This window comes from Falco cherrug, chromosome 8 (assembly GCF_023634085.1).
Source record: "Falco cherrug isolate bFalChe1 chromosome 8, bFalChe1.pri, whole genome shotgun sequence".
NCBI classification, from domain to species: Eukaryota; Metazoa; Chordata; class Aves; order Falconiformes; family Falconidae; genus Falco; species Falco cherrug.
The window spans coordinates 55,265,790-55,277,139 of record NC_073704.1 but is presented as its reverse complement, the minus strand read 5'-3'; the positions used below and the strand labels follow the sequence as shown (position 1 = coordinate 55,277,139).

The window sequence follows — 11,350 nt, the reverse complement described above, 5'->3', positions numbered from 1 at the left end:
TGCTGTGCCCAGGCTCCCTGGTCACTGCTGCCATGGAGGTTTGAGGCTTCCTCATCCCCTGGTGCCCTTGGCAGGGGCGTGCAGCGCCACCAGCCTTGTCCTTCTCTGGGGCTGAGCCTGGTGGCTGCTCATGTGCTGTTTGGGTATTTGAGCTCTTGAGTGAGTGCTGATGGTCCCGCAGGCTTCTTCCCTCTGATAATTTGCTCCTTTTTTTACCGATACTCTTAATTAGCCATGCCCTTACCCTGTCTGAAGACAGGCTGTGGTGTAGGAACCTCTCCCTGCCTGCTCTGCAGCAAGTCAGTCGTTGATTTCTCTGCAGAGCTCTCAAGCATCCCTTGATTTATCAGCCCTGCCAATGACCTGCCTGGCTTAATGCTTCTGTGTGTGAAATCAGTCATTAACCCTCTTACCTGTCAGCAAGTCGTGCCTGCCCTGCTTTCTGCTCCTTGTGGCTTTTGGACGTGGGTGTAGCCTCTGCCTACTGATGGCTTCCATCTCTCGTCCCAGCCCACGGGTGATGCCTCCCTCGTGTGTGGTGGCTACTGGCAGTGAGCTGCCCTGGGTGTGAGGCTGGTGGTGGCCAGGGCATGGAGGAGCATGTGGTGATGGGCAGGTCCCTCCACCAGCCTCTGTCAGTGAGGACCATCCTGAGCCCCCAAGCACTCCTTGGCTGAGCTGTACTAGTGAGCAGGAGGGGAGGGCCTCATGTCCTCAGGCTGTAGCGATGCTGGTAATAACACAAATTATTTCAGGCACTCATTGTCCATGCATGTGGTACTGGCTGTTGTCTGCTGTGCCCTTCAGCATCTGCTGGAGATCAGGTGTTGTGTCTTCTGGTTACAAATCCACAGTGATAATACGGAGGAGGATGCTTTGCCCTGCCATACCTCAGAGGTGATCTCCCGTGTCACTTTGCCATGAGGCATGAGCTCACACTGTCAGCTTTCTTCTTTTAGACCTGCTTTCCTTTTAAAGGTGGCACATGTTTATTTTAAGCTTCAAATGCAATGACTTTGTTTCCGTGCATTTGCACACTTAACCCTTAGGTTGCTACTTTCTGTTTTCTCCCAGCTGATGTTTTGTAGCACCATTCCCACCACCAGCAAGCCATTGGCCACAAGGGGCTACCAGAGCAGCACAAGTGTCCGGGGGGGTACTGGCATCCCCAACGGAACTGGTGGCACCCCGGTGGGTGGAACTTGCACTCTGATTTTTAGGTCTGCAGGGGGAACATGGCTGGAGAGGGCTCCAAACCCAAGCCTATCAGGGGAATAAATCAAAATAATGTTGAGAAATTGAAGAAACGGCCTGAAAATGCAGGATGCAATTCCAGGCAGACAGGCGCAGGTGCTGCAATTGGGCAGGAGTAATCACTTCAAGGGGAGCTGCTTTCCCGGTGGTACTGCAGTCACAGCTGCTCGCAAGCAGGGCAGGAATAAGGATAACGCTGTGGCAGATAAAACAGACTTTGTACAAACTTGGAATGGAAATGGCTGCTGTGGAGATATGGAGTGACCTGCTCGACCCATCTACTGTGGAAAGGGCGATGTGCTGGATAGCGATGCAGCAGGAGGTGCTCGGTGGGGGAGCTCTCCCTGGAGCACCACAGCCCCCCAGTAGTGCCTGTGGCAAAGAGTGCTCTCAGACTCTGTCCAGCCCTTGGGATTTGATGTTTTGGACATCAGCCTGAAGCTCCCTTTGGTGGTTCAGATGTTGCCCTAATGCCAGCACAGACTGGATGCATCGACAGCTACTTGCCCAAGCAGGAGGGTCCCTGCATGCCCTGACTCCAGCTGGTTCCTGGCCCCTCCTGCCCTGCAGCATCCTGGAGCTGCACACTCATGCTCAGGAGGAGGGATGGTGCCTGATCCCCAGGTCGGCTCCAGCCGTGCTGGGCAAGGGTGAGGGCAGGGTGTGTGAGCCAGGGCACTGCAGGTCCCCAAGGGGCACCAGCCCCTCGGGGAGAGCTCCTCTCCCTGGCTGAGTCCCCATTGGGTGCCCTCATCTCCCTGGGTATTTTTAGGAGCAAAGTGCTGTTTAATGGTGAAAAGGAGAAAAGCAGCCGTGGGAGAGGAAGCCAGGCAGCAGCGATAGGGCAGCTCCTTCCGCAGATGGTGCCAGGGTGGCTCTAGCTGCCAGATCAGCTGCCTCCGGGGGGGTGAGCACCAGGTCCCTGTCCTGGCAGAATTCCACTGGGAGCCTCTGCTGGCCCCGAAGCTCATGCCATGAGCGTCCAAGCACAGGGCCAGCAGGCGTGGGGTCGGCCTGGGGACCCTCACCACTGTGAGTACCCGAATCCCTTACAGCCCCCTGCCCCTATGGCCAAGCTGCACCCACCCTGGAAGGGGCTGCTGAGGGACAGCGGAGCACAGCATTCCTTGGGCTCCAGCTCCCAGGCGCCGGCGGCTGTTTTTAGCCAAGTGAAAGTCCGATGTTTTGAGATTTTCTATTTTGAGAAGCAAAGCTGGAGAAGTGGAGCAGCCCCTGACCCTTGGGTGTCTGTGCAGAGCCGGGCAGGGAGGCGGGCAGGGCGGGTACAGGGCAGCTGCTGCCCTCGGAGGGATGTGGTTGCCCCTGGGTCTTCACCCCACGGTTGCCCCTGTGGCCCCTCGCACCTCAGGCTGTGCTGGAGCCTGGTCCCGTGAGGTCCCATCCCCCACACTCTCACAGGGGAGAACAGCCTTTCCAGCACCGGGATGCCATTCCTCCTTTCCCTCCTGCAACAAGATCCTGGTGGAGCCCCAGAGCAGGACATGGGGTATCCCACCCTAGCCCAGCACCCCTTGTACCCCTCCATGGGGTGTGCACATGCCCCCTCAGAGCCCCCGTGGCGTGGCACAGCTATGTGCTGGTGGGCAGCCATAGGGGCCAGCCCCAGCAGAGGGGCACAGGGCTCAGACTGGGCTGTTACAGGGGCATGGTCAGCTCAGCCCAGTGCCGGTAATGCTGCCACATGGGGGGCTTTGTCACCCCCACAGCAGCTGTGGGCTCTGTCCCCCACACAAGGAGATGCTGAGGTCTGCCTGGCAGCAGGGAGGACTGGTGCTTGCTGGAACTGCCACGGTGAGTTGTCACCACCAGCAGATCACCCATATTGTGAGGGTGCTGGCGATGGGTGCTGCTTGCTGGGCTCCCCAGAGGCAGACGCCAGCCCGGGGTGCAGGCTTTGGCCTCATTTTATTCAACCCCACGTTTCCAAAAGTACCTCAAGATGCACACTGGCACTGCAGTCCAGGGTCCATGCCAGGCTGGGGGCCATGTCCCCAGTGTCACAGTGGGGCCCTAGGTGCGGTGCCAGCGGGGGACAGCCAGAAGCCGGCGGAAAGCAGCGCGGAAGTCCCGGTTGAAGAGGGTGTAGATGAGGGGGTTGAGGCTGCTGTTGCAGTAACCGATCCAGAAGAAGAAGCTGAAGAGAGGCTTGGAGACACGGCAGCCCTCCCCACAGACAGCGCCCAGGCTGTAGGTGAAGAAGAAGGGGAACCAGCACAGCACAAAGGTCCCCATCACCACGGCCAGCACGACGGTGAAGCGCCGCTCCTGTGCCTGCACCAGCCGCCGGCGGCACAGCAACACGCTCTGGTGCTGGCTCTGGCGCCGCCAGCCCGGCATCCTGAGCCCTGTTCCCTTCTTGCCGGTGCCAGCGGGGCGTGGGGAATGGGGGGCAAGGAGGGCTGCTGTCCGCCGGGCGGTCAGGTGGTAGATGCGGCAGTAGACGGTGACCATAACAAGGCAGGGGGCGAAGAAGGAGGCGGCGCAGGAGGCCAGCACGTACCATGTCTCCTGGCTCAGCTGGCATTTCTGGCCCGCCGGCCGGGCCTGCAGGAGCGGTGGCAATGCCACCAGGGCTGCTGCTGCCCAGACTGCCCCAATCATCCCCTTCACCCGCCCGGGGCTGCGGCGCAGGTTAAGCCGGGCTGCCCGGGTGACAGCCCAGTAGCGGTCGAGGCTGATGGCGCAGAGGTGCCCGATGGAAGCGGTGCAGAGCAGCACGTCCAGCGCCAGGTACAGGCTGCACCACAGGCCACCAAAGTACCAGTAGCCCATCACCTCGTTGGCCAGCGAGAAGGGCAGGACAAGGACAGCCACCAGGATGTCCGCCGAGGCCAGGGACACCAGGAAAAGGTTCTGCGGAGCCCGCAGAGCCCGGCTGGTGGAGATGGCCACCACCACCAGCGCGTTGCCCACCAGCGTGGCCAGCAGGATGGCCAGGGCAGCCAGCAGGATGAGCCCTGTGGCTGCAGGCGAGTGCGGGGCACTGCTGGCGTCGCTGCTGTTACCGGAGGCATTGGGGAAGGCGCTGGCTGGCTCCATGCTGGCCTGGCACCTCAGGCGGACAAAGCCCCATGGGGCTGCCCCCCGCCGCACGCACCCCGCTCACCGGCCTCGTTGCATCTCCTGGCACAGCCCCAGCTCTGCTGAGTCCCAGGGGGGTGTCCTGGCCACCACCGCTCCCATACTGACCCAGTCCGGTGGCAAGGCAGAGCTCGTCCTGTCCCAGTGGTCGCCCAGCCAGGCACACAGGGCGGTGGCGGCGCTGGGAACCCCGCCGCGGCTCCCACAGCCTGCTGGCTCTGCTGGTCCCAGCCCAGGAGGAGGGTGGGCAGGAAGGAGGGAGGGAGGGACAGGCTGATATCGCTGGCAGGAGCCCAAGCATCTGTGGGCAGTTGGAGAAGCAGTTCTTCCCAACACTTATAGGGCTCCTGCCAGGGTCACCATGGTGGGTGGGCTCCTGCCATGGGTGTCAGGGTGCCCAGTGGGCCAGGGGCACTGGCTAGCTGTGCTGAGTTGACATCCATGAGCCACAGCCTGGCAGCACAGCAGCACCCCGCCGGCTGCCCCATGCTGTTCCCTGCTCACTGACACGCTGCTGTGGCACACGGTCGTGCAGCGCAGACCCTGCCAGCTCAGCCCTGTGGGGAAGAGGCAGGTGGAAGAAGCTGCTGCCCGCAACACCTTGGTACGAGCTGGCTGCAAACTGCAGGTGCAGGGTTTAGCTGCAGCATCATCAGTGCGTGCTCCCATGGCACCAGCCGTGCGTTTGCTGCATCCCCAGCACAGGGTACCCGTACAGGGCTGGGCTGGGCTGTGCAGTGGTGGTGTACGCACACGGGGAGGGCAGTGGGTGTCTGGCAGCTCTGGCAGGGTTTGCAGAGGCAGGAGACCAAGAAACACACACCCAGTGCGCAGGTGCTCAGTGTTTATTAGACACCAGCTGAGCAGGAACAGCAGAAACTGGGCAGCCATGGGAGCAGCGGCCAGGGTGTCTGGTGCTGGCTAGAGCCGGGTAGCACCGTGTGGGAGTGGTCGGGGTGAGCCCACCCGAACGGCAGGGTTGGGAACCTCCTCGGGGTAGGAGAGCACGGGGTTGTCCAGCCCCAGCCGGACCTTGTCACGGGGAGGGCCCTCACGCTCATCCCAGCCCTCGGGGCTGCGGCAGCGATCGGTGCAGCAGAGGGTGGCCCGGGTGATGAGTCGGTCCAGGGGCTGCAGCGAGTGCATCCAGGCGGGAAGGAAGTCCCAGGTCTGCAGCCATTTGGGCAGGCGGCCAGGGCTGTGTGCCTGCAGCGCATTCACCAGCCCCACAAAGAAGAGGAGGCCGAGGAAAGGTGTGCCCACCCCCACCAGCGCCCGCCAGCCCGCCATGGAGATGCCAAAGATGAGGGAGGGCAGCAGGAGGAAGCAGATGATGAGGTACAGCACAGCAAACCAGCGGTACTTGGCCGTGCGCTCGCCCAGCGCCTTGGCCATGCGGATGGGCAGGCGGGTGAAGGGCAGCGGGTACCACAGCAGGATGCCGGAGATGTTGAAGAAGAAGTGGCAAAGGGCAATCTGCAGGGACAGCATCCCTGTCGGGCCGGGCACGCAGGCTTCCCCCAGCCTCCGCCTTGCCTGGTGGCCCCTGCCCACCCAACCATGGGCCCAGGCTGCCCATACCTGGAAGGAACTGGCCAGCTTGTCCCCCGGGCTAGCCAGGGCGGCCAGGATGGCAGTGGTGGTGGTGCCGATGTTGGAGCCCAGGGTCAGCGGGTAGGCACGCTCAATGCTGATCACCCCTAGGCCTGCAGAAGAGGCACCCTATCCCATCCCATCGCTCCTCGCCAGTGACATTCCCATGCTCTCCCAAGGAGGCATGGCTCCTCCTGTCCCTCTGAGCACTCTAGCACCCATGGGCCATTGTGGGGGAGACCACCACGTGGCAGGGGACCAGGCATGGCTGGGACTCACCAATCAGGGGTGTGATGGCCGAGGTGAAGACAGAGCTGCTCTGCACCACGAAGGTCATCCCAGCACCCACCACCATGGCGAAGTACCCGGTGAGCCAGCTAAGCGGGTGTGGGAGGTCTGCCACAGCATGGCCATGAGCACAGGCACGGACACAAGCATGGACATGGGCATGGACACATCAGCCAGGAGTGGCCTGGAACTCCTATATGGTGCTGGGGAGGGGGGGGGAGCTGTGGGGCCAGGCTCTGGGTATGGGCTCAGGCTGTGGGTATGGGGCCAGCCTGGTGGCCAGGATGGCTGGGCAAAGAGGACGTGGACACTAGGAGGCCATGAGAGCCATAAGCAAAGCGGGGATCAGGGGCAGGCAGGGATGGGGGTTAGGGGCAGCTAGGGATGGGTCTGAGGATGGCAGGTGGGTATGGGTGACTAGGGCAGACAGGGTCCCATCCCACTCACCCCATAGCTGTCTCCGTCCCACTCACCAGTGTTGATGACCTTCTGGATGGCTTTGGCCACCTGCCCCTTGAGCAGGGAGTTGAGGAGTTTGACCAGGAGGATGAGGCAGGTGCAGAGCACAACAAGGGACCCGGCAAGCAGCACCAGCCCCACGGCCAGGTCAGGCAGCGGCGTGTCGGTGAAGAGGTGCTCACCTGCCCCACAGCACGGCTGGGCAAGGGGCTGGGGCCAGCCCAGCCCCACTCACAAACCTGCTCCCCCAAGACAGCCCCACACCTGGACCCCAGTCCCAATATCTTCCAGCCCTGCCCCACATCATGACTCCAGCCCCATGCCCAGAACCTCTCCATCCCACATACAGCTCCCCCAGCCCCACCTGCACCTCTCCAGCCCTACGCCCCATACCCCCCAGCCCTGACCAAGCCCCCTGTACCCACTCACACTTCTGCCTGGTGACATTGTGGAGGCTTTCAATGCCCTTAGTGCTGCAGTGGCTGGGGGCTGTGCAGTTCAGAGGGGGGCCAAGCCCCACAGCAGCCATCTGCAGGGAGAAGGTGGGCTGCAGCTGGTTCCACAGCATCCTCAGCCAGCCTCTGCCCACCACCCACCCTTGGTGGGATTGTTTGATGTCCCCAGAAAGGCCACGGGCCCCTCACCTGTGGGGGTGCAGGGCCACACCAGACGCGGATGAGGCTCCGATTGCGCAGGCTCTCGTCCCCCATTGCAATGCCTGTGATCACCGACTTGTCCAGCTGCAAAAACACACATATTGGAGAGGGCCCTTGGGGACTGACAGCACCCACAGCTTGGAGACATCTTCACTGGGATGGGGACATCACTGCCAGCCTGGGGACACTTGCATATAACCACCACTGAAGGGACAACAGTGCTGGGGACCAGCACTGGGACAGCAATGCTGGGGGACAACCACCAGTCTGGTGACACCACTGCCAGCCTAGAGACACGTGGGTATGACCACCACCAAAGGAACACCAGCACTGGGGACATCACCACCAGCATGGGGGACACCAGTGCTGGGAGACCACCACCAGCCTGGGGACACCACGGCTGATAAGACCTGGATGATGAGCTTGGTAAAGGGCTCTGTGATGATCTTCAGCAGGTCAGGAGCATCCTTCCCACTGCGGATGTTGAAGGTGGCCACGACCAGGCGGGTGATGTGGTGCAGGTACCCGCTCACCACCTCCAGTGGCAGCAGGACCAGCACTGAAAGCCAGTTGAAGCAGTCATGCACCGTGGCACCAGCGAAGGCCCTGTGTGGAGGAGCCCGTTGGCATGGTGTGGCCCCCAACACCCAAGTCCTCTCTGTCCTGACAAGCTCTCACCGTTTGAACTCACTGCGGTCTCCAGCCTGCATGAGGGCCACAATGGTGTTGGTGACAGAGGTGCCGATGTTGGAGCCCATGATGATAGGGATGGCAGAGCGCACCTCCAGCACTGAGGACAGAGAGACCTGTCAGCCCCGCATGGCCCAGCTCAGGGTGACCACATCCAGCCACCCTGTCCCCAGGAGCCCCACGGGCACACTCACACCCCGAGGAGACCATGCTGACAATGATGGAGGTGGAGGTGGAGGAGCTCTGTACCAGCACGGTCACCAGGATGCCCACCACCAGCCCAGCCACTGGGTTGGAGAGGATAGCATTGTCCTTGAAGATGTCCCCGGCCACCTTGCCTGCAAGAGAGTGAGTGGCAGGGTGCCGGCATGGTGGGTGCCACCAGCCGCCCAGGTGTCCCCACCACCCTACCTCCAGCCAACTGGAAGGCAGAGCTGAGCACGTCTAGGGAGCACACGAAGAGGTACAGGAACCCGAACATCAAGGGCACCTTGAGAAGGGAGACACAGATGGACTGGACCCTGGCCCAGCACCCCAGCTCTGCGCAAGACAAGAGAGAGTGTTAAATGCCAGTCATGGCACCGCCCCGGCTCCCTGGACTTCCACAGCCCTACACTGTCCTCCCATGCCGCCAGTGGGATGGGGCTCACGTCCCCCTCTGTGCCACCACTCCCGGGGCTCCCTCCATCTCCTCCCACTCTGGAGTGCCCTGTGCCAGCCGCCCCTGTTGCCCCTCAGCTCTGCCCCCAGCACCCCGGGGAGCTGAGGGTCTCCCTGGCTGGCAGGCAGCCTGCCACACTGAGGGTCTGGCTGGGGTGCCAGCACGAGGACTGGCACCGCGGGGCAGCAGGGAGGAATTGCTGCTAGTCCCAGGGACAAAGCTGAGCCTCTGCCAGCACCCCACAATCCTGGCACCCTGAGGCCCCCCTGGGTGCCTCTAGCAGGTCGCTGGGGTGCTTCCCAACCCGGGTACAGTGTGCCCAATGCCCAGGGGTCTCACCTGGCTTCTGTAGCTCATCCAAGCCCAGCCGGGTCCCCTGCCAGGGCAGCGCATCCAGCTCGTACCGCTCCCTGCCCTCGCCCAGGCGCCCCGGGGAGCCAGGGCAGGGGAAGCCATGGTCAGGGCAAGCACCGACAGCGAAGGGGCAGGTGTGGGCACCCGGCAGCCGGTGCAGAGCTGGGGAGAGGGGGCACCCACGTTATGGCCCCAGCATCGTGGGGACCCCTCTGCAGAGGGGAGCTGGGCACCGCCTGGGCTGGTGAGCTGGCCCTGCTGAGCCCAGCAGGGTGAGGAAGAGGAGGAGCTGGAGGGCTGGGGGCACCTACCTTGGGGGCTGGGGCAGTAGGCGAACTGGGGCCCGTGCATCACCCGTCCTCCCCGCACCGGGCAGCGGGGCAGGGCCGGGCTCTCCCTCCGGTAGGGCAGCATCACTTCTGCTGAGGCTGAGCAGAGGTGGCCATGCGTCACTACAGCTGTCCCACACCAGCTGCCACCAGCCCCCAAATCCCTGCGGTGCTGGCACCGCTGAGGAGCACCATCCCATTACCCGGTGGTCCCCTGGCCACTGGCTACTGCTGTGCCACCCCAGCGAGCTCCTGCAAGGGCAGGCAAGGGACACAGAGAGGGGACCCCTCCTGCCCAGGGCCCTGCTCACCTGGGGCTGGCCAGGCACTCACGGCAGCACCATGTCCACATGCCACATCCGTGCGTTCCTCCAGTCAAGTGGCCCGTGGGGCACCACAACCCTTTATATCCACGCCAAGAGCAAAGTCTAAGTAGCCCCATGTTGCCCCTCGCCTCTGCTTGCTGCTCACCTCCTCCCCAGAAATTCCTCCAGTTAATGGGTAACCCTACAGCATCCCGCGTCAGCTGCAGTGCCAGGGTGGGATGGGGCACTCGCCCCCGGGGTACCGCGTTACCGGCACACCCCACCTCACCTGGCCCAGGCTCGCCATCACCCCGGGGTGAGTGGCAGCCAGTGCTGTGGGAAGTGAAGCTGGGGCAGTGCTGGAGCCCAGTGCCTGAGGAGCGATGTTGGAACAGCCTCAGCTCTCCATCACTTGGTGCCAGGTGCTTCATCCCCTGCATGAGTGGAGGAGGAGGAGGAGGAGGAGGAGAAGGGCTCGGTGTTCATGCTGTTGGTGTGTCCCAAACCAGAGGTGGGGCCACATACATATCCACCATCCTTGGACCCATCTGAGCATCAGTCACAATGGATCCCGCTCTGCCCCGGGCACACACTGTCCTTGCCGCCAGGGCATTGGCGGTGGGTTACATCAGCACCAGTGTGGTCCCCGTGTCCTGTCACTGGTGGTGACAGTGGCACATAGCCTTGCTCAACCCGTGCTGGTGGCTCAGTACGGAGCAGCTGGCAGCACTGTGAGGGCTGTGTGGGGCAGAGCCTGCATCTTCCCAGCAGACACGATGCTAGGGTGGGCAGGAGCAGAGCTATGTCAGCATTGCTGTCACCACCTCCTTGGTGCCATTTATCATTACCTGCTGTTTACGCACCTCCTGCCAAGTTTCCATCCACCCACAAGGCACCCACACCGCTCGTGTCCACGTCTGCCTGGGGGAGAGCCAGGGGGCAAAGGCCTTTCCAGCCTTGGTGCCTGTGGGGAGCGGGCACAGAGGGGCTGCACAGCTGCTACATCCCTGTTCCTCCAGGATCGGGCATTCCCAGGACCCATCACCATGGACACACCAGCTGCGATTGTATGGGGGGAGCAAGGGGAGATCCCTCGGATACCCCAGGGTACTTAGGGGCAGCCTGGGGACATCCCTGCCGCTGCTGGAGCATCACCAAGCCTCCACCAAATCACAAACTGATGGAGCTGAATGTGCAAGAGGTGCCACAGCAGCAGACATGTCCTGCCTCTGCAGGGCCTGGAGATGCTTCTGGCTGGGGGGAGCAGACAGTGGCACCTGCAGAGCCCTGTGCCAGGCTGCGGCAGGCAGGAGACCAGTGTCTCTGCTTGTCCCATGCCCGGGGGCTCTTGGCCAGCTGCCCCCACAATCATTAACCCAGTGAGGCCCTGGCAGCTCCAGCTGTCACTCATTTACAGGGTTGGGGCTGAAGTCCTTGGTCATGATGGCCCCACAGCTTCCCCTACACCATCAGCAGTGCTGGGAAAACAAGCTCCTCTCACTGCCCCTTGCTGCCGGGCAGGGTGGCACCAGACCTGAGGGCTGGCTCCAGCCCTGCCCTGGCCGGGGGGGCTGCATGGGGTATAGGGGAGCTGGGGGACACTACTGCCAGCAAAAGCACGGTCTGGCCTCAGTGGCGGAGGAAGGAGAGGGATGCATG

At 62.6% G+C, this 11,350-nt stretch overlaps 2 protein-coding genes across 2 annotated transcripts; both read right to left on the bottom strand.

Moving 5' to 3' along the window:
* Positions 1-3,161: 3,161 nt before the first annotated feature.
* Positions 3,162-4,582, bottom strand: LOC102054211 (alpha-2C adrenergic receptor-like). Its single transcript, XM_005437013.4, has one exon. It carries the CDS (start codon positions 4,312-4,314, stop codon positions 3,286-3,288), a length of 1,029 nt encoding a protein of 342 aa, XP_005437070.2. The 5' UTR covers positions 4,315-4,582; the 3' UTR covers positions 3,162-3,285.
* A 601-nt stretch (positions 4,583-5,183) lies between these two features.
* Positions 5,184-9,840, bottom strand: SLC34A1 (solute carrier family 34 member 1). The gene is made up of 13 exons (XM_027802149.2): positions 9,698-9,840; positions 9,369-9,485; positions 9,043-9,219; positions 8,454-8,582; positions 8,237-8,380; positions 8,031-8,142; positions 7,763-7,958; positions 7,341-7,436; positions 7,126-7,225; positions 6,711-6,878; positions 6,229-6,345; positions 5,938-6,062; positions 5,184-5,832 (listed from the first exon to the last, which is right to left on the bottom strand). The coding sequence occupies exons 2-13, from the start codon at positions 9,469-9,471 to the stop codon at positions 5,278-5,280; spliced, it is 2,022 nt and encodes a 673-aa protein (XP_027657950.2). The 5' UTR covers positions 9,472-9,485; positions 9,698-9,840; the 3' UTR covers positions 5,184-5,277.
* Between the last annotated feature and the right edge of the window lie 1,510 nt (positions 9,841-11,350).